Raw genomic sequence first — 27,448 nt, forward strand, 5'->3', positions numbered from 1 at the left:
GGACAAGCGGGCTTAACGGACAGAGAAGCTATTCTTTCAAAAGTTTCACAAGTTGCATTATGCCTAATGTCAAGCATGCGTGGTGATATTTGAGAACAATTATAAAGAGTATGATGTAAAGTTGTCCGCTCACTTCAAGAAACGCATGTCTTGGGAATGTGCGTAATGGCGCTTCTGTGGCAAAGATACAAGCACCGTTTTAAATGTTAAGCCTATGTTATAGACTACTTGTAAAAAAAAAAAAAAAAAAAAACACTCCCATGGTGTTCAGTACATGCTGCTTTACCCAAACAATAGCCTGTGTTCAGTGTTCATCATTCTATGTTCATTGGGTTCATCATTCTAAACACAAAGTCTAACCCTTATTTGGAACTGTTTACAAGACAAATGTCCGCATTTAGCCCAATTGTAGCCTAACACCTCCTATCAAACACATGTGGAATGATGGGAGCATCCCTCTATATTCTATAGCACTATGATGAGACTTGGGGAGTATAGTGTCAATCAGCTGTAAGGTTCTTGGCTATGATTAACTCTGATAAATTCTGAATTGAGTTGAAGGTGGGTTTGTTCAACGACGATTGGTTGACTCGGTTCCCACTCTCCGGACTGTCCCCTCCCTCTTTCAGCAACGATTCGAAGAGAAATTAGTCGAGAGAAAGCATGTAATTGACAATGTCACGTGTGAACTGCAGCTATACTGCTAGCAGAAGAGAAGGAGGTAGGCGAGATAGAACCGAGGAGGAAGAAACACAAGACCATGCGAGCTAAATTATGGTTGCGCGAAATCGGAATGTTGGATTAATGCAGAGGAGAGTTCGATTTTCAACACAAAGTTCCCATCTCCGAAGTTTGGCACGGAGGTTCGCCGAAGAAACATGGCCGAAGGTTATCCAATATTCTACGTATCTGCTCATACTGTCTCTGTGGGCTTCCCCTCAGAACCAGGTTTTTAGAAAGGGGAGGAGGTCTGTTTGGCAAGAAAAACTAGTCGTCTCTGTTGAAATGCTATGCACTGCCTGGCCAAATTTACCTAAATGCATGTGAAGTGCTGCGCTGTTAGTTATTGTACGCAATATGGGGAAAGTGTTATAAACACACCTGCCTTTGTAGTTTAACGGGGACAAATGTGCCCAGTCATAGTTTTTCGGAGGAAAACAACCCTGCGGCGTGCATTTAACGTGGGTCGCTGTGGCGGTGTTGCGCACAGGGAATTACAATCCAACTGTAGGCTACATGTGTGTCTGAAATGGTTTGGTGCAAAATCAACGTATATGGAAGCATGTCGTGCTACAGCCTAATGTCAAGCAAGTCAGGGATGCATCTATAGGCTACAGTCTATAGGTCTGTTAACGTTAGCCAGTCACAGTGCTGATGGTGGATATCTGAACGCCGAATCAATGATTGTAGGCTTATAGCGTATGTAGTCTCAAAATATGATATGGCCTACACATGTTCTTACTCTATTTTTGTCGTAGGTGGTGAGGGCACATGCGTCGGGAAAGAACCATGGACGGTGTCCGAGACGGAAGACGGCACACAAGCCCATTGTATGCACGGAACAGGCCACTGCAAGTGGTTCAACGTGCGAATGGGCTTTGGATTTATATCGATGACCAGTCGCGGGGGACATCCCGTTGATCCTCCAATGGATGTATTTGTACACCAAGTAAGTTGTTGTTGTGTTTCAACCCAAGCCACAATTACACCCGTTTTACGAGACCAGCATGGGAGTTGGTAGCCTGTGCACAAAGCGTTGGTAACAAGCTACAGTGTTACACAAGAGCGTGCTGTTGTAACAACATTTGTAACAGGAGTAGTTACAAATGTTGAACAAGTTGTGTACATCAACTGAGGGCTATCGAGGTGCAGTCACGGCTAGGTTTTGGAGAAATGTCCAAAAGTGAGATAGGGTCATGTTGTTGTTGGTTTTCGCTGGGCCCAATGCTGTTTGCAGTGTGTGCCAGAGCATAGTAAATAATGCTCGTGAAAGTATGATGTGGCAAGCGTAGCATGCATTTATTCTGTAGGACCAGTTTTGTACAGCAAAATAAAACGGTGCACCTACACCTTTACACATTGATATGCCCCGTGGCTGTGTTAATCAGTTTATGAATGTTGTTGCCAGTCATGTGCTTTCAAACGGTTTTGTTGTGGTGGAAGAAACGGCTTAGGTCCTTCACATAACTTAGGCTAGAAGTCCATGTTAAGTGACAGAAGCATAACCTACACCAAAATGATACAGGATGCTGAAAGAATATCCGCTACAATAGTCCACTTAAATTGTACTTGTAGGCCTTTCTTTCTTTTTTGTGTATGATTCATGATACATATGTGTGCCACTGTAGGCCTACATCAATACAGACAGTCTCTGCAACTGGAGAACACATTTTCAAAACACTGCATTCATATCCTGCATGAATAGGAGGAAACATATGCCACAGAGTATAGCCTACTACTAGTTTTGCAGATTCTATTTTTTTTATTTTGCCATCCTGTCCTATCATTGTGATTTTCTGATTTTCTGATACATTCGAACACCTCCACTATGATGCCTGCACACAGCAGTAACGTTTGCACGCATGTAATACAATTATAACTGCCCTAACGTTCACATCTATTTTTTACATTTTATTGGACTCTGTTTTTTAATGTTCAGTGCCCGTGTGCTTGACGGCTTAGTTTTTCTCACTTAGTGTCCTGTTATTGTCAAGATGGGTGGCGAAAAGGGAGGACATTGATGTATTATCTGTTGCAAACAGTGCTTGTTTTAGTCACATTGTTATTAACGTGTAACTATGGGGGTTTTTTTTTACATGGTTTCAGGGTTTATTGCATGGTTGTGAATATTTCTGACTGCTGCATTTTGATGGTAAAGGTGTGTGTGTGCACGGATGCTGTACTGTTTATTTTGTAAAGATAAGATCTATGTGTTCTGTGCTGCTACATTTCCTTCGCAAGGCCATATGTGTTGGTGTGTTTGTGTGAATTATACATGTGGGATGTGTAGTGTTGTGTTTCATGGGAGGTGTTCCCTGTGTGTGTGTGTGTGTGTGTGTGTGTGTGTGTGTGTGTGTGTGTGTGTGTGTGTGTGTGTGTGTGTGTGTGTGTGTGTGTGTGTGTGTGTGTGTGTACTTGTCCTCCCTGCTCCTCCCTTCATGTTGCCCTCCTCCCCTCAGCTGACCTCTGAGTTGGGTTACATGGGGCGCTCACAACTTCTGAAAGAGGCAGAAACTCTCAGGGTTGGAGTGATGGTGGAGGGTGGACCCCCTCCCCTGTGCTCAAACATCCACCTACCTCACTTCCTTTCCGGAGGGGGAGAGAGTTGGGAGGTGGGCAGAACGAGAGAGAGAGAGAGAGAGAAGGTTGATGGAGAAAGAGAGAAAGGAATGCAGGATGTTATTCTTGTAGTGTTTACACCTGAGTTTTTGGTTTTCCTCATCTTATAGGCTCAGGGTAACCTACCCAACCTACACAGATGTAACCCAGGGTTAACCCAGGCTTAACTTCCTAATAGGTACTATGATAGGTTCATCAATCCTGTCTTGCTTGATGTACAGTTTATGAACATTCTTGTTGGAGGGCAAGTTTGACCAATCATTTCTGCTCTGCATTGTTTACAAAACTGTGGACGGCTAAGACATGAAATAAAAAAAATTGTGTCATAAATTGAGGGTCTTTAAATTAAACGTCATACATAGGCTAATTCCTTCAGTTGACAATAATTACATTCATGTGTTACAATTTATTTTATTTGAGAAAAATGGTGGTGAGGGGCAGAAACAATCTGACTGCGAAAGTCTTTAAAAGCATCTGTGTTACAGAGTGATCCTCAGTTCCTTACACCATAGCTGTATCAAGCCTCAGGATGGAAAGATGGTTAAACCCCAAGTCAAGCAAAGTTACCAACTACTAGTGGCAGTTTTGAAATCAGTAATAAATTACCAAGGCAGCATAACTCAGTTTTTTCTTATCCACCTTTTGTAGTAAGGATGAGTCAGGAAATTATGCCAAACCAAACATAATGAAGTTACTCTCGATGTTGTCTCGAAGTCAGTAACCCTGCTTGCTTTGTAATAAAGGTCCCCCTGTTCAATCTCATCGCCTGTTGTGTCACTAATGGATAAACTCCATCTCATATCTTGCTTGTTGTGTGCCTGCCCTGCATACTTGTTCTCAGGTGGGTGCTGGTTGAGACGAAATCAAAATTAGTCAAATAACAAAGACAGCAGGAAAGCTGAAATAAATAGTGAGGGGGGACTCTAAACATTGCAGACAACACAGAAAAGGGCTTGATGCTGAAAATAGTGCAGTTGCCCTTTAACTGTGCAGGTGCTAAGCAATGCGTGATCCAGGCGTGCATGTCTTAATTAAATAAAATCCATGTTTTTTTGCAGCACATACACAGTGTGCAAACCAAATGTTTCCTCCTCTCTGGCATGCTGCTGTTTGCCACTATCCATGTAAACACGGCACTGCACTTAAGCATGAAACCTTTCTGTGTGTATGTTTCACCAAAACTCCCTGCTGGGTGGTGTATGTAGAGGGAGTGTGTGCGCATGTGTGTTTGGGGGGGTGGGTCGGGGGTGTCATGCCTTACTGCTGGGAGGTAGAGAGAGGGGTCCAGAGTGGGTTGGGAAAAGGGGGGCTGTAGGCAGTGGTGGTATGGTATGGTGACTGACACACTCTGCAAAGACCGAAGGAAGGAAGGAAGGAGAGAGAGAGAGAGAGAGAGAGAGAGAGAGAGAGAGAGAGAGAGAGCGAGCGGGAGAACGCACTGTTAACTCACATGCAGCAATCCACTCCATCAGTTCTGTAAGTTTTGGCTTTTAGCATGAAAACAGTATTTTCATGGTTGTGTGGGCGATCAAAGTCTTAATAGCAAAAGGTGTGTGTGTGTGAATATGAATATGAATATGCATTTTTTTTTCTGTGTCTGCCTCATGTAGGCTAGTACCAGGAAAAGTAATTTTGAGGTTTTCTGTGTGTGCACGTGCATCCAGTTGCATGTGCATGTTCGTGTGTGTGTGTGTGTCGGTGAGTATGCCTTTTTTCACAAGAGAGAGAGAGAGAGAGAAAGAGAGAGAGGGAGCCCCATGTTGTACCAGGCAAAGTACGTTTGAGGCTGTGTGTGTGTGTGTGTGTGTGTGTGTGTGTGTGTGTGTGTGTGTGTGTGTGTGTGTGTGTGTGTGTGTGTGTGTGTGTGTGTGTGTGTGTGTGAGAGAGAGCGAGAGGGAGAGATGTAAGGGAGTGAGAGCGGTGGGCCCCCAGTAAGATTAGCCATGAGGCCATTTCACCATGAGGCAGGCAGGCCCCTCCCCTCCCCCGATAATACCGCGCTTTGTTTCTCTCTCTCTCTCTCTCTCGTGGCCCTTCTCTCCTCCCCTCCTTCAAAAAAGAGGAGTGTGTGTGTGTGTGTGTGTGTGTGTGTGAGAGAGAGAGAGAGAGAGAGAGAGAGAGAGAGAGAGAGAGAGAGAGAGAGAGAGAGAGAGAGAGACGGAGAGAGCAAGATAGAGAGAAAGGGGGAAAATACCTTCTTCTCACGTGACTTCCTCCAGTGAGTCATGCAGGGATGCTTGGAATGGTTTGTATGGTGAGCTGCAGGGATGCATATGGGCGACGGACAAGTGGTGAAGGGCCAGTCACCGCACAAGTCTTTACTGCCACTGGACTATGTGCCGTCATATATGCTGTCCGGAACAGCCCGAAAATGACTGAACGTGCGCAAAATTGTGATGTATGTTAGACCTGTCATGCAATGTGTATTATATTTAGTGTATTTGTGTAAGCTGCTGGACAGCTTCGTTTCTCTGCTCTACTACTCTGCTGCACTCTACGGATGCACACACAGATGCAGAAAAAAAGAATAATGTGAAGGCAATGTGTGCTGCGGATGTACAGCCAGTGTATACAAACAGCACTCTAGAAGAAATGGCCATGGCATGTGGTACGAGGTGACGATCGGCTCTATTGTTATTTTTGATAGACGAGAGAGATTTCTTTTGAGGACTTTCTTTTTGCTACGGTGTCGTACTTACTGTGGTTTCTGTTTTCATGTTGATTTCACCCTCAGTTGTGAAGTGTTTTTCGTTTGATGTCTGTTTTTTGATGCTGTTGATGACCCGGCTTAGAGCTTCTAAATATATGCGCAGTGTAGATAAAGAACTCTTTATTTTTACAGCAAATCTAAATCGTGCCTTTTTTGGATATATTTAGTTACTTGTTTGATCAGCTAGAAAAAATGTGCATTCAAAGACCACGCAGACCCTGCCTTGCTAAGAAACATTGAAAAAAGTTTCTTTGGTGTTTGAATTGAAATAAGACCATGAATATGACCAATTATTGGACAACATAGAAAAGCACCTCTTTGAACCATTTGGACAAAAATAGACCATCTGATGTACAAAGGTAGAGCCTTATTTAAATAATTTGTACCTGCTTGCCTAGAACCAGCGTGTCTTGGTTTGTAATTATTTTTGTTTGTTTTTTGAAATGTGCAAATTGTGACAACAAAGAAGGGGCGATCTCTAGCCCTCTGGTGTGGTTTATATTTGTGGGGCGTTAGTCATTTTGAAATGATTGAAGAGAAATGTGGTTTGATTAAAACATGTCGGAAAGGCATCAAAGGCAGCATCTAAATGTCTATAAATAAATGTATAAAAAACACAAAGCATGAAATGCATGTTTAATTTTATCATAGTCATACTTAATCTGAAATAGTTATTTTAAGTGTATTATCTTGAGTTAAGAAGCAACACTGTGTTTGCATTAATTTAAAAAAGGTCACACCGCTAAAGACTCTATCCAATAAAGAAAGAAAAGGCAAAATATTATCACTTACATAAAATAATTAGATGTTTCAACATAAGACCAGTATGTCACAGTATTTATATGTAGAAAGCATTGCTGATTTCCTTCCACTTCCATGGAGTCTCTTGTGCCTTCCCCATCCCATCCCCTTTCCCCTCTGCTCCGATGAGGCTCCCATCTTCCTCCCTGGGGCCCACCTCCACCACCCCACTGCCCACTCACAATAGCCAAAATGGCTGTTGAGTGCCCAGTAGCCTCTGGCTCAGCACTGGAGGAGGGTTCAGCAGCACAGCTCTGCAAAGCACTGCTCCACTGCATAGCACTGCTCCACCTTACTGCAATGTGGACTGCATTTCCCAAGCACCAGTGTGCCTAGTCAGTTCACAACTTAGTTGGTTGGCAATCAGCCTTTTTTGGCATTGCATCGAATAAGTTCTTTTTTCCAACCAAGCAGAAATCAGCTTCAGGAATCATTTCGTTTTTCTGTGTTTTTCTTTTGTTTGCAATATTTATAATTAGAATATACTGCATGTATACTGTCTACAGTATACAGTCTTCTTTTAATATGCCTGTGTTGTGAAAATAACCGAGTGAATAAAACTTTGTGAACGGGCATAAAAAAAGGCTAAATACTTGTTTTCATTATGTTATTACAGTGGATGAATTGAGTTAATTGTATTAGTTGAACACAGTCTTTTGAATGCAGTTTTGTGTGTTTTTTATAGATGGGCACCAGCTTCTGACTGCCTCTCATCTCTTTCTCTTGTGTGTTTGCTGCCATAGCTTCCCATTATTCTGTGACTTAATAGATCAGCCTTTTATTCACCATTCTCTGGTCAATGTAAACCTCCTAAGCAATGGTTGTCATGACAACAATTAGTGGTCATGTGCATCGTCCACTATCAAATTACAATTTTCAGTCCGATTAGTATTTCTATGAATTGAGGAGATGGTTAGAAATGAGAGGGTTATAAATCGGGCTTGTGAAGACACCGATGACTCGAAAAAAGTATGTCTTCACTTAATATATAAGACTTCAATAATAAACTTTTCAGTTGGAGTTGCAGTGTGGTGTCTTCTTTTAAAGGTTTTGATGAATTTCCCAGCCCTACTCCCAAACCCATGTGTTGTCTAATTGATCCCATTTACCTAAAACGCACTGCTCTTAACAAAAGCATGCACAGTTTCTTAAGTACAAGGCTACAATAAAATCAATTGTTGTCCGTTAGAATAAACGGTTATGGTGATTTATCTTTTGGATGAAGAGGAGCTTTGGCTGACCCTCTCACTGCTTAATGCTCTAGTACGCACAGAGAGATTCATGGAGCGTATGTATGAGTGATCATGTTTGATTGCTGATAAGTTTACAATTGTGAAGCGGCAGCTGATGTTTAAGAAATTCTTTTAGTAATTAAACGCTATGTCTTTGGTATGTGTGAGAGAAGTTTAATTATACACTTCAAATGGAATTGTAGAATTTGTTTTAATATTTAAAAAAATTGTCTGTTATTTAGATTTCTTTATTTACATAATTTCCATGGCCAATAGATAGAACCCAGATAGAATATTTCTTAATTTCTTAATTAAGTATATTTGTTATTGTTACAATATTACTACGATTCACAATTTATGTATAATTAGAAATATTTCAGGAGAACCTTAAGTTGTCAACTATTTTTTTTCTAAAAATATAAAGCTCCTTGCAGATACTATACATTTTCTGTGTTTGAAGTGCAATTTATTTCCCAAAACTGATCAAATCTATGTTAAATGCAATTAAGGCTCACTGTCCTATGTTTTGGTAATTTTCAATGCTTGCTTTTGTGCTAGTGGAAACTTAATGCATAGAAGTAAAACAAGGAATCCGTTCGTGTACTCAATTAACTTTTCCTTTTGTACAAGACTGCATCTTCTTAGGAAACCAAATGTGAATTTAATTGATTAAAAATAGTTTTAATCAATCAGTCTTTTGTTCTTTTTAAAGTTGGTATGTTGTGTTTTACTCAGTTTATTTATCTGCATAGCCTGTGTCATTTCAGCAAAGATGCTGTACTTACAATAGAATTGATTGGTCTGAACTCCAACAAAAATGAATGCCGTTTGCGACAAGTGCTAAGCTTGCAACAATTGTGAGACTTCTTTGCTGACAGCCAGAATGATGCATCAAATAAGACAGCTTGGTTGCTGTTGTGCAGAATTAATGAGAGAATCGAGCAGGGCTGAACATCTTATCTCAGTCGTGAGTGAGCTTGATAAAATTGAGGTTAACACAAAAAGATCGAACGTGACCTGAGGTTATACAATGTTGACTTGATAGAATGTTCTGTTTTGCTTGTGGTCAAAGTGGTATAAAGCAAAGACAAACCAGTATCTTATCGTATAATGTGTGCCTTCCGAAACGAAGTTTTAATCAGAATGAAACTCTAGTACGAACGTGGAAATCAATTGATCAAACCACATCGAGCAATAATACAAATTAAATTGTGGCCATTTCTTTGGCTTTGTCGTTCAGCCCTAGGATAGAGCACAAACACATGCAGTCAGTCATTTCCATTTGTCTGTCTCTGTGAGGCGTCTGGCCATCTGAAGGATGCAGCATCGTTCAAACCGCTCCTCTGCCTCGTGCTTGTGCAGCACTAATGGGAGCATTGAGTACAGGGGTGTAACGAGAAATCCCGGGTCCCATGAAAGAGTGCAGATTTAGCAAGGCAAATATGATTCAAATGTAATTTGAATAGCCCTCAAAGAACCCCCTGTCAGTACAAAGCCCTTAGAATCATCCCCCTCCAATGCCTGCTGGTAATAATGCCAGAAAGTGTGCATACACACATGCAAACACACACACATACTCACCCATGCATGGGTTAACGCTAAAGCAAGCATGTTGTGGGTATCAGGGGTGTGACACACGTGTGCAAGGCTGGCTATTTATGGACTCGATGGATGCAGCATCTTCTCCTTACTCTCCTCTCCACATACGTATATAGGAATAGGCTGTCCTCCCCTTTTATAATACAATACAAACCTGAAGCTACAATGTTGTAAGGCACTCTGGTCAAAAAGATTGGGATGATCATGATTGAGAGTTAGCAAACGAGCTAAAATGAGGCCCCAGCCGTGGATCAACCGGTTAGGGCACTGCACTTTTGCGTCATTTTTTGTCATTTTCCAATCCTCCCCCGTCTTGCTCGCTCACTCGGTCATTGTCCTACACTTCACTGTCCTGTTCTGTTCAGGCAAAAAGCCCCCCATAGGAAAGTGTTGTTGATGGATGGATGTGTGTGGTCAGGAATATGGCACATCACCTCCTCTCCCCATGGCAACTCTTGCTAGAGGCATATATATCTGGTGTCTCTTCTCTTTGCTCTGTGCTTTCCTTTCACTGACCAACACCCCTGGAGGCTGTTATAGGCTATACGCAGTGTGTATGCTGTTCTCTCTCCCAGATCCGCAAGTTCACCATCATTGTACTTGACAGTGCTGTTGTGCCTCGCGTAGGGGGCCTTGTTTTAATGGTTTTTAATTGGCGTCACACATTCACTTCACTTTTCACAGTTGCGTGTGCAGTGTGTGGGTGTGCATTAGTTGTGCATTCATTATGTAAATCATGTAAAATCATGAACACGCAATGAAGGAAAAGCAAGTTAATTTATCCAGTTGATATCTCTATCTTTGCCTCTCTCTATCGTTGTCGTTTTCTCTGTCCCATCTGTGCACAGTTGAGGGGAGCCTTAAGTTGCTGTTCACTTGGGAAGGATGACCTTGAGTTCATGTTATTTTTGTGATGAAGGGGATGTGTTGTTGATGTGAATGAGAGGGTTTCTCCCTTCATCTGCCCAATATGTTGTGGGTTCATATGGAGTTGTACAAGTTGTATTTATGTGAACTGGTGAAAATGATACAATAAACGAGTGGTTCCCCCTCTTTCTCTCTCTCTCTCTCTCTCTCTCTCTCTCTCTCTCTCTCTCTCTCTCTCTCTCTCTCTCTCTCTCTCTCTCTCTCCCCCACTCCAGAGCAAGCTGCACATGGAGGGCTTCCGCAGCCTCAAGGAGGGTGAGGCGGTGGAGTTCACCTTCAAGAAGTCCTCCAAGGGCCTGGAGTCTGTCCGGGTGACGGGGCCGGAGGGGGCACCCTGCCTGGGCAGCGAGAGAAGACCCAAAGGGAAGACGGTGCTGCTCAAGAGAAAGCCAAAGGGAGACCGGTGAGCACACGGCTGACCTTCTTATTCATTGTTTTTCAAATCTAGCAGATGAAGTACATGGTCTTTCTGTCTTTCATTTAGCGTTTCTGTCTGTCTATCTGTCCATCTGTCCATCCAGAGATTCTTTAAGTATAGAGATGTGCCAATGTAATAGGTTGCTATGGGCACCTAACATGACCAGGTTCCGGTCTGCCTAAAGGGACGTGTCATAATACTCCTAGCATTGAATAGAACAGTCCTTAGGTCTGCCTAGGTCTGCCTAAAGGGGGATTTACCCCCCCTCCCCCTTGCAATAATAGAACCCGGAAACCCGGAATGGGCCAATGGAACCTCTCTCTCTCTATTCTCTCTGGTCTATCTATCTATCTATCTATCTATCTATCTATCTATCTATCTATGCTGTCTTTCTCTCAACCTTTCATTTGTCTGTTTCTAAATAATTTCTAAAATAAAATTTGTACAATATACAATATGTAAACAAATTTGTTGAGATGTAATTTTCATATATTTGTTTTATTGTGTGTCTATTTTAAGTCTACTTCATTCAAAATCTCCAATTTATTCAAACTTATACAAACATTCAATATGTCGCACTGACTGTGTGTTGGGAAAAAAAGCGAATGTTCTTCAAACATCTAACACATTGTGATTGGCTGACATTGGGCGTAAACACACCATTTCAAACAAAGATTCTACACGCAATGAAGTTACATGACGTTTTACAAATCAGTGCCATGGGTGCTGGACTAAACAGACAATAACGTAATCCCTTTGTGCAGAGCCTATCTTCTAACCTTAATGTCACCAAAATTGCAATTACCAAGTCTTAATCTTTTACTTAAGGCTGTCGGTAATGTCATAGCAATGTTGTTATAGTGTAGTTCCGTGATTTCAGCAAATAGTGAGTCGGCCCGCTGGTGGGCCCATCTGCACAAAGAGGCTACAGGAAGTAGTTAATGTCCGCAACACTGTTTTATGCTCACAAACATTTAATGGCACAACGTTTTCGGACGCTCAGTCACGATGCTCAGCCCTCACTCTGCTACTTGTCCAACTGTGTTACCATTGTTACTGTGTCACCTGTCCAACCACTCCTTATTATATTCAGATTTTGTTAGCTGACCTTGGATGTAATAAAAGCTGCAGAATCACAAATAAATACAAATGTATTGTTATTCAATGAAGCGGTGACAGTGGCTCAATACAGTAGCTAAAGCAAACAATTAAGTCGACTGATAGGTCCTTCTGATGATCCCACATTTCACCAAGTCAGTGAGCCAGAAATGGAACCTTGTGCTGTGTGTGTGCTGATAGTTGGCTGGACATAGCAGCATTTGAAATAGTATGTAGATACGTGTATGTGTGACTGTGAGGCATTCAATGTAAAAAGCTTTTGGTCCTCTGCTGAGTACCTATATATATAGACCATATATATGAAGAGTTCAGATGCAAAACCCCCTAAGTGCCATTTCAGAAAATAATCTTAATTCATTTTTATTTAATACAAAGCTATCAAAATTGCATATTTTTAAATTGTATTTATGTAATATAACTATTTATATGTATTATCAAGTACATGAATGTATACCAAACCAACAACTGGGTTCTCTAAAAATATAGAAGTGCAGGTCTTCAGAAATGGAGTTAGGGGGTTTTGCATCTGAACTCTTCATATATATATATATATATATATATATATATATATATATATATATATATATATATGCCGTCCATGTGGCATAGGGGAATGCATATGGGAAGTGGGAGATTGGAAACGGGCAGAATAGGAAGTGGGTAGTGCATAAATGGACATGTTACTATATTTGGTCGAAGCTCTCTGTCTCTCTGGTTCTCTTTCTCTCTCTCTCTCTCGTTCTCTTAATTTATCTCAATTTCTCTCTCTCTCTCTCTCTCTCTCTCTCTCTCTCTCTCTCTCTCTCTCTCTCTCTCTCTCTCTCTCTCAGTTTCTCCCTCTTTCAATTTCTATCTGTGAAAGTAGTTTTCCATGAAACAAGGAAAGCCAAGTAGATTCAAAAGCAATGATTGGACGGTGCTTGAGAGTTTTAATACCTGATGACGGCTGTGCTATGGGATTTTTTGATGACTTTCGTTATATTATATATTATGCGTTCTAATCAAAAATTGAAAATTCTGATTTGCTAAAACGATGATGGGAAAACAAAAAACTAGTGCGGTAAAATGAAATGTGCAGTTTTACAATGCTACAGTAGTTCTGCTCATGGACAAAGCAATGTTGATGTTTTTTCTCTGATGATTGCTTGCTCGAATATCGAATGGGAAAAGCTGTGTGTGTGTGTCTGTGTCTGTGTGTGTGTCTGTGTGTGTGTGTGTGTGTGTGTGTGTGTGTGTGTGTGTGTGTGTGTGTGTGTGTGTGTGTGTGTGTGTGTGTGCATCATGTAAGGGGCTTGTTGTAAGGGAAGGAGTGTTTAATTCACTTCTTGTAGATGGAAAATAAGATGTGGACGTCTTGTATGTAAGGCACAGCTAGAATGGATGCAGGTGGGGAACGCATGGAAGAGTATGCAAATTCATGTAAATATGATATATGAATGCAGAATACAGTGTGTTTACGTTACATAACATTACATTTGGCTCACGCTTTTATGCGAAGCTACTTAGACACACACACACACACACACACACACACACACACACACACACACACACACACACACACACACACACACACTATTCATATATGTAAATGTATGTGAATATGTAGAGACCGCTGCACCACTCTATGCTTTCGCATTTCTATAGTCATCTTTGTTCGGCTGTTACCGTGAAGGTAGCCACATCTCTCTGGCTGTATGCATTTTGCTTGCTAGTGTGTATGTGCGTGAGTGCACATACATGAATAGTGTGCGCGTGTACTGTGCCTGCCTTTGGGCATACATGTAGTGTGCTTGTGTGTACATCTGCTGCTGCACCTATGTGGACATACGTGTGTGTGTGTGTGTGTGTGTCTCTGTGTGTGTGTGTGTGTGTGTGTGTGTGTGTGTCTCTGTGTGTGTGTGTGTGCGCGCGCGTGCATGCACGTGTGTGTGCATGAGCGGGTGTGTTTGCGCACGCGCACGTTTGTGTATGTGCGTGCACGTGTGTGTGTATGTGTGTGTGTGTGTGTGTGTGTGTGTGTGTGTGTGTGTGTGTGTGTGTGTGTGTGTGTGTGTGTGTGTGTGTGTGTGTGTGTGTGTAAGGAAATGGAACCACCAAGAGCATGTGTGGCGGTGACTGCATCACTCTGGCAGCTCGCCACATTAGGGTCAGCAGCGCTGGTTGCCATGGTTTTCCTCTAACAATGTTCCTGCCAGCTCTCTCTCTCTCTCTCTCTCCCTTTCTCGCTCCTTTCCCTTCTACTCTTCTCTCACCTCCTCTCTCCTCCTCCTCCCTTCTCCTCTTACCTACTCTTTCACCTCCTCTCTCTTCCTCCTCCTCCCTTCTCCTCTCCTCCTCCTCCTCTTTCTCCCCTCCTCCTCCTCTTTCTCCCCTCCTCCTCTCCCCATATAGCTACAGCAAATTGCTCCTATTTGTAGGTGCCTCGTCCCCTCACACCTTTTCTCTTCTCTTCTCTCTCTTCTCTCCTCTCCCTCCCTCCTTCCCTGTCCACCTCTTTCCTTCTCCTCTTCTTCCTCCTTCCCTTTCTCCCTCTTCTCTTCTCTTCTCTTCTCTTCTCTTCTCTTCTCTTCTCTTCTCTTCTCTTCTCTTCCCATCATCCATTCTCCTATTCCCCCTCTTCTTTCTTCCTCCCCCTTTCCTTCTCCTCTTCCTCTCCCCTCCCCTCTCCACCTCTTCCTTTCCCCTCCCTACTACCCTCCCCCCTCTTCCCATCTCCTCCTCCCCCCGCTCCACCCTCCTCTTCCCCCCTTCTCTCTGTCTTTTCTCCCCCTCGTGCACCTAAATTGCTCCTATATCTGGGCGCCTCTTTTGAAGGTGCCTAGGCATCCGCCTGGGCTGTTTATTTTGGCTGCATTCCCACTGCATTAGGAGCCACCTCTGTAGTGGCAGGTTAATAGCGGAAATCAGCAGATAATGCACACGCTGGGATGAGCAGCAGTCTAGCTGCTACACACACATCACCAAACACACACACACACACAACATATACACACAGACACGAATGGGCACGCACATGTGCACAGCGCACACACGAGCGCATTCAGAAAGACACGAGCGAGGATGTGCACACATGCGCACACTCTCACACATATGCACACACAGACACACACACACTCACACTCACAGACATGCACACACTCCCAGCTCAGGGCTCCGCAAGGTGCATCTGTGTGGCAAAACGTAGCCGTTAAATTGCTTTCCTGGTCCTGGGACCATTACCGCTAATTACAGCTTTTTGAATCGCTCACACAATTATAGTTTACCAAGATTAGTGCTGCTGGCCTGTGAAGTTTGTCTGTGTACATGCGTGCATGTGTGTGTACAACTGGCGTGTGTGTGTGTGTGTGTGTGTGTGTGTGTGTGCTTTTGTTTATGTGCATATGGTGTATGTGCTTTACCTAAGCTACGTGATATCCCTGAATAGTGTGTGTGCGTGTGCTTTGTAGTTTACCTAGATTAGTGTTGGAAGTACAGACACGTTCAGATGTGTGGCCTTTTCTAGACGTCTCCAATGTATCCGTGTGGAACGACACTTCATCCCTCTCTCATCAGCTGTTTTAATCCGTGTGCCTGTGTGTGTCTGAGGGATGTGTGGATATGTGTTTCAGTTTGACACCTGTATTGCAACCACCACATTGGAGCTGTTCCCGCCACCTGAGTTTAGGATCATCTCTTTATCTCTTCAAATGTTTTGGTTTTTTTTGGCGCTTTTATGCCTTTATTTGGCAGGACAGTCGAATATGGTGATGGGAAGCGAATGGGACAGAGAGACAGGGGAGGATCGGGAAATGACCCTGGCCAGACTCGAACCGGGGTCCCCGGGGTTGGGCACGCAAGCCCAAATGTGGGGGGCTTAGCGCGCTGCGCCACAGCGCCCCCTCTTGAAATGTTTTAACATGCTAAAACCTTAGTCTTGTTTGTTTTTTTGTTTTTTTTTGTTTGTTTTTCGCACACCTCGGCTCGTCGGCTGGTAGGTGCGTAGGAAATGATCCATGGGTCACTAATCAAACAAACTGTAAAAACTTACGCACACTGATAACTTCACTGTTTTCTGTCATACACCTTTTAGTCCTGAACTTTGATCTGGTAAATTTGCCATAATTCACCTGATTAAGATCTTGCACCGAAACGTTGCAATGGTCACAGTGAAATGGTCAGTGTGCAGGAGTTTTTACAGTTTGTCTAACATACCAAAACCTAACATTTTGTTTAAACTAAAAATATCTTCAATTTACATTACACTAGTAGACAACTTTATCCAAAGCATCTGATATTTCTTAAGACACATTGGCACAACAGAACTCATTGCCTCCTTTACTGACACTGAAATGGTAAGGGTATTATTTTACAGCTGTATGTGTATATTATGTCTACTGCAGTATGGTTTCAACTGTCTTGCCCAGGCTTGCCTAGCTTCAGATAGGTTAACAGTTTGATTCCACCATTTCTTGTGTACAGCATAGGTTGACATAGGAGTCCTATACTGTTCCCAGTATCACCTTGAATGGCAACCTTTGTCACTGCTATAGGCCTCGAGGATCGCTTGCGTGAATGGAATGTGAACCACTCTGGCAAATACTTCATAAAGAATATGTGCTGTAGCAATTTATGTGAAAGCTTGATGTGAAACACTTGTAAAGGTGAAGGCTTTTAATGCATGTAAACAGCATGCACTCTTGTCAGCATTCATTCGTGTGGAAGTTATGTAAGAGCCTTAAGCTGAAGCTCCATTGCACCTGTTACATTCAGCGCTTTAAGTGGGCAGGTACTCACCGGTGAGGAGTGCTGGCACTTTTCAATTTTGATCCCTAGAGTATTGGGACTTTTTAAGTAATACCTGTATGTAGCACTGCATTTCAATAGTATTTTTAGGTGAGTAACAGGACTTTGTTTTTGCCATTTAAAGCACTGGTTACATGTAGAGAAGATTTGCTCATCAAGAGGGAATTCAGACATGCTTCTGCTTGGGGCCCCCAGTCCAGCATCGGCCTCTCAAAACCACCATGGGGCCACTGAGCGCCATCTACTGTTATTCTCAACGGAAGCTGTGGATTTGTTTTTTTTTTCTTGGGACCCCAGTAGACTTACAGCTGGTGATGTCTCATGCCTGTGTCTGAGACACCAAGGAGGAATCTGGTTGTTATCGGCTGTGTTTGAGCTGTGTGTGTGTCGGATGGATCCACAGTTTGTACACAGGCCTGGACGAGTATTTTACGAGTATTTTGGCATACAGAGCATTTCCCCGTGGGCCAAAAATCCTCAGGGGCTTAGGCTGTTGGATTTTTTGCATGTTTGTAGAAACTAGCGCACAATTTACTGTTGGGCGCGCAAAAAAGCCCAGGCATTTGTTTTTTTTCTCCAAGTCCAGCCCTGCCTGCACATTTCAAGCAATTGTCTCTGCACGCTGGCCAGTTAAGGCAAATGTGTTGGTAAGACACAGTCCAACCACTGCTGCAGAATGATATCCAGTCTTGCACAGTGACCTTGGGGGATGAGCTCCAGTCTGCCTCTATCATCCCAGGTGTCTGAACCCAGCAGGCTAAGTAGCTGAAACACCACCCCCCTGAAAACCTCATAACAACCCTATCTCCTCCAGCACCTTCTTCTATGTAAACTTTCCCACTCGGCAGTTACTTAAAGGGACACTGTGCAGGAAATGGTCAAAAAAGGTAAACTGGGCTGCCTATTGCCAAATTTGATCTTATCATGAACGTTTACGAAGTAATAAACAAATATTTTATTGTATGGTCCGTTCAAGTAGAGTCATTTTTGCAGATAAAAATGGCTATTTTTGGAAATTCAAAATGGCGGACCATGGAGAAGATCTTCCTTTTCATGTAGGCCTATGAAAAGTGCAATTTTTCCAGTCATAATGAATACTTGGAATTTGATGGTGGTGGGAAGTATTCATTAAAAAGGTAACATTAGTGAGTGGGCAGCATGATTTCTGGAAATAAACAACTAAAAATCTCACACAGTGTCCCTTTAAGGCCGGCCGCACACTGGCCCCGACAGCACTGCGGCGCACTTTTGCTTCCGACAGAATTCGGACCCCCAAACCCAATTTCACACGAACATTGCATTGGTGGTCAATGGGCGGCGCCGACAAAATAGAACTTGTCTCTAATTGCTATCCGACATCGGCGAATGTCCGCGGACATCGGCGCCAGTGTGCGTGGTTCTATTGAAAACAATGGAATCGAATTTTAGCTGAGCAGTGCTCAGCACTTTGTCGGAGCTGGTGTGCGGAAGCCCTAAGGCTGCAACAGTAACTGCCAGCACCTCTGGGATAAAACTACGGGGTAGACTGTGTGTCTGAAGGCTACTCGTTTGTGCTAGTATTCAGAGGGATCAAAAGTAGAATTAAAAGTAAATGTAAATAAAACACTTACACATAATATTGCGTAGCTGTTAAACCAGTTATCCCATTGTACCTGACGTGTTGTTACTAAAAACCTAAAATAAAAGAAGAACCTAACACAAAGACGGGTATACTGGTCTTCTGGTTAGTCAGTTGCACGTGTTGGAAGAAAACTTTTTTACTTAAGGTTGCAAAATTCCAGGAATTTTCAAAGGTGGGAACTTTCTACGGGAATATTCAGGAATTTTCAGGAAAACATATTGTAAGTAACATAATCTTAGCTAAACGAATCCAAATTTATATGACACTTTTTTGCAGAGCCATTGAGGTCAGACCAACTACATGCATTTTGCAGTCCCCTAAAAGGAACCCTTCTTAGACAAATACATGCTGAATACTGCATGTCATCCAAAGGACTGAATGCAGTCAATTTGTGGCTATGATGAAGAAGACGATGATATACACAGTATATCATCGTCTTCTTCATCATAGCCACAAATTGACTGCAGTATATTATACACAGTATTTGCTCTAAAATGAGTGGAAAAACTTAATCTAGCACTGCCATATGCCACAAATAGACCAAACCAGATCGCTTTTTGCCATCTGCGTTATACATCCAACTGTTTTCTAAGGTTGTGAACAGACCACGCCCTGTTTTAAAAAGGCTGCACATGTCCAAATGTCATCAAAATATTTTTTTTGTTTTGCTTTTAATTTCACTTCAATCCACTGATAATGGATTATACTGTACAATTATGTTGAATGGACTGATGTGAATGTCTGATGTGCTACTGCTATGCCTTACTGGTAAACCAGATATGCTGAAATGGAAGTTATGTAGTAACAGTTAAGTGAAATCCCATAAATTCCTGTGTAAAATTTCTAATTTGAAAAATCCCAAAATTCCAAAATGACCAAAGTTTCCATGGAACTTTTTCCAGAAACTTTCTGTTAATTTTCCGCCCCTTTGCAACCGTACTCCCACTTTTACTCTTAACATCTCTGTTAGTACTTAACTGAACCACTAATGCTGTTTTCAGACTGACCAGAATGGTTGATGGTGCCCTCACCAGTTACGTGCGGCACTTAAGTGCTTACCTGCGAACCACCTGCATTCATACCAGTCTCTGAAGTTCCCCACACGTGACTGTATTATTTGATATTTTTTGGTTCGCAACACAAACCAACTTTCCGGATCTCCAATGCTCAGACTTGTAGCGTGAACACATCGGCGGGTGAAGAGATTACAGGTGCGGTGCAGGATTGGGGATTGGCACGGCTCTCAGTCGCCCTGAGTGCGCCATAAGTGGCATTGAATGTTTCTCCACTGTTCCTCAACTGGTTGTCACAGGAGCTCCCCCTAGTGTTCACCTGAAAATAAAAGGATGGAAGGAGTTTTATTTGAATTAAGAATATAGCAGCTAGAATTACTTAATTGAAACATGCGTTGAAATTTGAGTTGTAGTGTCCATAGGGGTGTGTGTGTTGGGGTTAGTTGTGAATATGTGTATGCATTTGTGTGTGTGTATGCGTGTGTGTGTGTGTGTGAATATGTGTATGCATTTGTGTGTGTGTATGCGTGTGTGTGTGTGTATCTATGCATTTGTGTATATGTGCTGGAGGGGGAGGAAAATCAACATTGTTGTTAAAATGTACAGTGGTCTACATAACGTGACTTGTTAAGAAGATTTACTGTCATGAAAAAAATGACTTGGTGTTCCTTTAACTGGTCTCTGATTAATGCCTGTCCCGCCCTCTCTGTGCCCGTGTCACAGTGATGAAGCTCCGTACCGGTTAAATGGACCTGAAGGCACACTTAATGTAATGAGCGCCAACTTACCCATGACCGCACGCACGCCACTTTCACGCTCTTTTGCGCACACACACACATAAACACACGAACCCACATAAACACATGAACCCAAGCATGCACATAGTGTACACATGCATGCAGCAGACGCAACACACACTTCCTCATGAGCATATGTACTGTATAAACAGGCACGCACATGTAGACAGAAATTGCGTACACATACACACACATTCACACACAGACAGAAACATGCCTGCCTACCACAGCAACGTACTGCATTGTTAGTGGCCAAGAGGTCAAGACACATTCTGTGCATCAGGACTGAACAGGCAGTTCTGCTGCAGTGCACCAGACCTGAATAGAAGATTCTACAGCCGTGAATTACAAGTGAATGCAACATTCTATGGCCGTGAATTACAAGTGAATGCAACATTCTATGGCCGTGAACTTGAATGGAGGCAGATCACGTCCATTGTGAATTTTAACACTGTCACGCTTGAAGTGTTAGTGTTGGGCAAGCACAATGAGATATACTGTACCCTCGCTTTCTTCTGAGGTGCTTTATTGAGAGACAAAGGCATGGGCCTAGTCAGAGCTGTTTCTTCCGTTGGGGCCTCTAAAGAAAAAAGCACCTCAGAAAAACTTTCATTGAAAAGTGCACTTTTGGCCGTTGCCAGTTGTAAAGTTGAGCCCCATAATGATCAGGGGGCCCCCAAGCAGTTGCTCCGCCTGTTTGATGTCTACGTGTGTGACCCTGGCTGTGAGCACCACCACTCGTCAAGTGCAACGTTACTTGAGGACATCTCAAGTGGGACACTAGCAGATACCATGTTCATTTTTCCCCCACATATTCTCACTCTTCATGCTACCTTCGCTATGCATAGTGAGTTTCAATAACGTGCTTATTATTTTTCATGCCTTTCTCTAGTTAGGGTTTAAGGCAGCATACACCAATCCAATCCATTTACATAGCCATACATTGCGTTGGGGGGAATAGAGGGGCTCTACACTGTGTGCAGAATTATTAGGAACGGTTTTGCACTATGTTGTCCATTTTATGCATATTTTCCAGCAACAAACCTGTATGAACATGAAAACCTATTGGATTTAAGCATTCCAGGTCATTTTTCTAGTTTCAGGTAGAAACATCTAGTCAATCTTAATTAAAGTAAAAATCATCACCTAATAATTAGCATTTTTGAACTAGAATTTAGAACTAGAGCTTAGACCATTTATACTTATTTTATTTTTGTCTGTGGGGCAAGTTATTTTTACTTGATCAGATTTTTTGTCATTCATTTCAATGAAATTGAAACAAGTAAAAAAATATTACCAAGTTAAAATAACTTCCCCTAAGACAAATGTCTTTAAGTCTAAGTTTTAGTTCTGAATTCTTGTTCAAAAATATTATTATTAATATTATTCAAAATAATTATTATTAATAATATTGGGTGATTTCACTTAAGTTAAGATTGACTAGATGTTTTTACTTGAAACCTTTTGAAGTCTTAGAGGGATGTGACTGTCTTGATATTGCCAAGATTATTGGTTGCAAGATTACAGAACTATCAAACGCACTGTTACAAAGCCATCAGTGTCACAAGAAATATGTTCACAAAGAGTGCCTGTCAAAGAGTGAGAAGAATTAAAGGTGAAACTACCAGTTATTTATTGTTACATTTATTTATTATAAATTATTCTTATTATTATTAATTTATTATTAAAATTATCACGCTGCTGTGCTGTTATATTCCAAAGCTGAAACCTACATCGAGTGTTCAGAAGAGCACGGTATTCAGCACTGAGAGACATGGCCAAGGTAAGACAGGCTGAGACCAGACAACAACTCAACAAGAAACTTAAGTCAATTCTGGGTCAAGAAATTTCATTTCAATGGTTTTATGAACTAGTGAAAGTGACTAACAATGGACCAGGTAGATGAGCCCATGGTTGAATCGATAATGTGAAAGATGCAAACTTTTCCCTCTACCACTCCTTGGGAATATTTTCTTCTAAATTCTGGCAGTAGGTTTGGTAGATGGGCTTTAGCCTATATCCAACCTGAAATCGTACAGCTAGCTGTCTGAGCAAAGCTCTGTATGCATTACGGATCCAGCCATGGGCAGCCACCCTGTCTTATCAAGAGTCACTTTCGCCAGTTCATAATACCTTTGAAAACTGTGTTTTCAGGTATTTCTTGACCCAGTCTTGACTTAATTATCTTTTTGAATGGTTGTCTGGGGTCAATCTTTTTTACCTTGGCCATGTCTCTGAGTGCTGAATACCTTGTTCTTCTGGAGACTCGATGTAGGTTTCAGTTCTGGAATATGACAACATTGCAGGGCAATCATTTCCTGCTAGTTTCTCCCTGAGTTCGTCTCAATCTTTGTCAGTTACATTTCTTCTGAGTCTGATGGCAGTGCATTTGATATATGTGCTAACGTGACCAACATCTTGGCAACTCCAAGACAGCCATATCCCTCTGGACTTCAAACTTGCTTACAGACTTTTCAGAGCTTGTTAGATCTATTTTGTGTCCAATTTTCCCCAAGGACAACAGTGTTGCCTAATAATCATGCATACCTGATGTAGGATGTTGGGCTCCATAGATCACACTCTCTCTTTTCATACAAATGTGCATGACCTAGAATGCTTAACTCCAATAGGTTTTCATATTCATATAGGTTGGTGTTAGAGACTATGCATAAAAAGGACAATATGGTCTATGGTCTTGCTTGTCTAATGATTCTGCACAAAGTGTAGATCTGAAAAAAAATAATAAAAAAAAACATGATCTGAGCAACATCATGGTCTAGCTTGTTACTGTTTGGATATGCGTGAGGGTAGAGTGGAGAAAAAGTAGCATAAAAGTTTGAGGTTCAAAGGGGATGAGACTGAATGTGGGGGGATGGAGTTTGTCAGTACATAAATTCCAGTCCCCCTCCCCCCCACCTTAGCGTGCTCTAACTGAAGATGCCACAGGGAAGGGATAGGGACCCCCTGCAAGCCTCCCGTTCAACCACGCGGAAACATGTGGACGCATGTAACGTTCATGTCCTTCCCTCAGTAACAGCTGACAACACTGAGTGCAGGTCTTCCCACCCCAAAGAAATCATCCTTAGCCTCACTAATGGAGAAAGAGCTTTACGAGAACATTCACTGGTACTTTTTAAATCTGTCATGATCAAAAATGTACACCATAGACTCATGCGCCATAGTTTATGTTAAGGTCAGACTCACATATTGTGTAGACTATGGAGCTCTATTAGTGTGCCTAATGATTATACGTCTGTGGCATTATTCACTGAATGTTAAATGTTTTAATTAAAATCAACTCTGCTTGAATTATTTAATCAGAGACTACATTGGAGAGCACAGCTCCAAGGTTGTGCTATCTTGTATTTTCAGGTCGTTTGCTTCACCGTTTTCAAATACTATATTAAACGGTCATTCAAACCTTGTTTATCTATGAGACCATTTCTGTTTTATGAACTGCAGTGAACAAGTCAATTGAAGCTAGATCTCATGAAGTAGCAGCTATAGGTTACTCTAACAGGGTTATTAAACCTGTGGGATGACTGGGAATTCAAATGGAGAGTTTTCTAGTGAGAAAAATACTGATGAAACCTGTTATTTCAATTAGTCTTACATGCTGACTTAAACCTTCGTAAATGTGTACAGGATTAATAGCCCACAAGTTAGCTCAAATGAATCACTGCACTGCACAAGTGACAAGACTTGTTCACAGTGTTGTCGACAGAAATTTGCAATGTCAAAATGGGATCCCAGGGCAAAACTGTTTGGGAAGCACTGCGCTAAGTGGTTGCAGATTCCGCAACTAGTTAAGTTTCATGATGACTCATACCCTGTGTTAGTTTGCTGAAAATGCTTTTTGTCTGAGTGTATCTCTGTCTCAGACATCCTCCCAAGCGTTTCCTTGAAATAAACCGTCTGACCTTGACCGTAAATGGTCAGATCCATGTTTGCGATTTTTTCCAAATGCATAAGTCACTCTGGGTGGAAAGTCATGGCTTTGGTATGGCAATCCACCACTCTGGCATTGATGACAAGAGCATGGTAGAGCGTTTCATTTTGGTCGGGAGAGTAACGTTCGGCTAGGCCTGTCCCCTTTTTTGGTATATCGAGGGGCAAAAGCAGAACTGAAGACAAACGATGAGGGGGAAGAGGTACAATAGGGAAAGAGATTCTGCCTCAAATTAATTGCTACACATAATCATAAGGGGGGGTGGATTGACTACCAGCAGCTTCAAGCATCAACTGTTTCACCTGTTTGCTGATTTGTAACAGTATTTTAGCACATGTCCTCATATTCATATTTATATTCATATTCAGAGAACACTTTGGAGCGTTGCCATACGTATACACAGAGAATGCTGAGTCACAGGTCTGAGTTCGCCCAAATGGCTGAAAGGGAACAGGTGTGAAAACACCCTAAGACTTGTTAATGTCTTCAGTTCTTTACAACACTACAAACTCTGATTCGCATAATAATGTTTTGCGTAACAGTTGGAACAGTGCTTTTAGAAATGTATATACAGTATATCATTGGAATATTCATTCAAAAACATTTGATTTGGAATTTAATGGCTGATGACTTGAAAATTATGATGGGGAATTAGGGGGGTAGTCCGTTTGCATAATAGTGTGGAATGTGGTGTCTTAAATACTATTTAAAAAGGAATAAAATATGCCGTGAAATGTTTCTACTCAGTTTGTTTAAAATTCATTTAGGTAAGCAAAAGCCAGATCAAAAGTGTTTTTTTCCAGTGGAGCTGTTGCATTTTTCATCAAAACGATTGCACAATTATGTGTCAAAAATGTTGAAAATGTGTATATATAAGTGAAAACGGTTTGTGAAATCAATGTGCCTGGACGTGTGTCTGAATCTCCACTACAGGCAGAGATTCTTTAAGTATATAGAGATATGCCAATGTAATAGCTATGGGCACCTAACATGACCAGGTTCCGGTCTGCCTAAAGGGGCGTGTCATAATACTCCTAGCATTGAATAGAATAGTCCTTAGGTCTGCCTATAGGGGGATTTCCCCCCACTCCCCCTTGCAATAATAGAACCCGGAAACAATGGGCCAATGGAACCTCTCTCTCTCTCTACTCTCTCTGGTAACAATGGGCCAATGGAACCTCTCTCTCTCTTATCTATTCTCTCCGGTGCAGGTGCTACAACTGCGGAGGTCTGGACCACCACGCCAAAGAGTGCAGCCTGCCGCCCCAGCCAAAGAAGTGCCACTACTGCCAGAGCATGGCGCACATGGTGGCGCAGTGCCCTCACCGGGCATCCATGCCTGCGCCCACCACCACCACCGGTGCCAGCACCACATCCACCACCACCACCCAGTCTCAGGGACGTACAAGCACTGACCCCCACGCCCCTTCTACCACCGCCACCCGCGTATCACCTCCCCAGACCGCCTCCGCCTCCTCCTCCACCTCCCCCCAGGAGTCCACCTCCTCCCCCAGCAACAGCAAGTCCTCTAGCTCCCCTGAGGAGGGAGCGCCCAGAGGAGGAGGAGCACAAGGGAGGAGGAGGAGAAGGAGGCGTTGAGAGAGAGAGGGAGGAGGGAGCATTTCATTTCCCCTCCACGGGCCAACCAGGAACACCTCAGTCCAGATATTTGATTCAGGCATACAGTATAACACATAAACTGACACAGACAAACACACTATATCCACCTTATAAAACACCTTTTTCACAGGCATCACGTTGCTCTCGTTGGATTCACAGCTGCGCCGGGGAGTCCATAGACTTAATCGACCATTAACCAGAAATAGCAGACTGGGAAATCTGTCTGAGTACAAAATGATATGGACTGAGCGTAATAAGGTGGATACACAAACACTCACTGATGCCCATGCACATTCCATGTATGCACATTTCTGCACAGGTAATAGTCATGGGCATATCGATTTTTTTTTTACAAACACATGTACTTAGTGTTTGTGCCGATAGCTATGCATGTGTGCATACATACACACACACACACACACACACGCGCACACACACACACGCACATTCAACCAGGCGCATACAATTGCTTGTATGTCTTGACATCATACGGTATTTGTTTTGCCTTTCTGCCAGTGTAGCATTCAGTGTTCATCTACCTCTCCCAGTGTTCTCTGCAGTTTAAACATGAAGTTCAAAGCCCTGAAGTTGGAGCATCATTCCTCACCACCAGCTGCTGTTCCACTGAACCCTTTTTGCAAGCAAAACCTTCTCAGACTACATGAATGTGACTGAAACACCTCAAGACTACTCTCAAGCTTCTCTCCTATGACTGACAACCTTGTACCTACTTGTCTGTTGAACACATTTTGCCTAGAGTTGAGTTGAGTTAAGCTGTGCTTTGGCTGCTTAAAAGTGTGTTTTTTTTTTTGTCTTCTTCTAATCACCCAAGTTGAAACGGGTTTTACCCCACGCATGCTGCTGAGGCACCCCAATCCACCACCGTTATCCAGCTTTATGAGGTGTATGGCCAAAGCACACATCCAGTCTTAATGAGACAATCAGTTGAAGACACCAGCCCCGAACCAAAGGACTAGCCTCACCTCACTACTAAGCACACCTCTGCTCACTCTCACTCTCGCAGTCCCCAGGAGGATATACACTCGAGACTTAGTCCACTCCCGCTAACAGAGATGTGTGTGCGCGTGTGTGTGTATGTGCGTGCGTGTACGTGTGTGTGTGCGTGCGTGTGTGCGTACTTGCGTGCGTGTGTGTGTGTGTGCGTGCGTGCGCATGCGTGTGTGCATCTGTGGCTGTATGTGTACATATGATGGTGTCTGTTGATGTGTGCTTACCTGCCAAATCCTATTGCATACAAAATGGATAGGCAGGGAAGATGAAGACAGGCTATCAGACAGGAGCTGGACTTGTAGGTGTGACATCTCAAAATCTTTTAGTCCCGAAGAACAGTTGGGAGGGAAAACAAGAGTCAGTCATTTAGGCGCGTACTAGTTAAAATCCCATCTAGAGGAATGGTATTCCCAAACAATCAAATTGGCCCGAAACAAACTCGATCACAACGAAGCGGCCAAACAAAGTGTTTGGTTTTTGTGGTTTTCCTTTTTTTATATAACCTTG

At 42.6% G+C, this 27,448-nt stretch overlaps 1 protein-coding gene across 1 annotated transcript; it reads left to right on the forward strand.

The window, feature by feature from the left end:
* Positions 1 to 766: 766 nt before the first annotated feature.
* On the forward strand, positions 767 to 26,088 carry LOC134448441 (protein lin-28 homolog A-like). Its single transcript, XM_063198112.1, has 4 exons — positions 767 to 888; positions 1,479 to 1,669; positions 10,824 to 11,011; positions 25,522 to 26,088. The coding sequence occupies exons 1-4, from the start codon at positions 879 to 881 to the stop codon at positions 25,907 to 25,909; spliced, it is 777 nt and encodes a 258-aa protein (XP_063054182.1). The 5' UTR covers positions 767 to 878; the 3' UTR covers positions 25,910 to 26,088.
* The last annotated feature ends 1,360 nt before the right edge of the window (positions 26,089 to 27,448 follow it).

This window comes from Engraulis encrasicolus, chromosome 5 (genome assembly GCF_034702125.1).
Source record: "Engraulis encrasicolus isolate BLACKSEA-1 chromosome 5, IST_EnEncr_1.0, whole genome shotgun sequence".
Classification (NCBI taxonomy): Eukaryota; Metazoa; Chordata; class Actinopteri; order Clupeiformes; family Engraulidae; genus Engraulis; species Engraulis encrasicolus.

Bases quoted from the DNA above. Each gene is read 5' to 3' on its own strand.
- LOC134448441 (XM_063198112.1), top strand. The intron at 1,670-10,823 runs GTAAGTTGTTGT...CCCCCACTCCAG, and splicing joins TGGATGTATTTGTACACCAA to AGCAAGCTGCACATGGAGGG. The intron at 11,012-25,521 runs GTGAGCACACGG...TCTCCGGTGCAG, and splicing joins AGAAAGCCAAAGGGAGACCG to GTGCTACAACTGCGGAGGTC.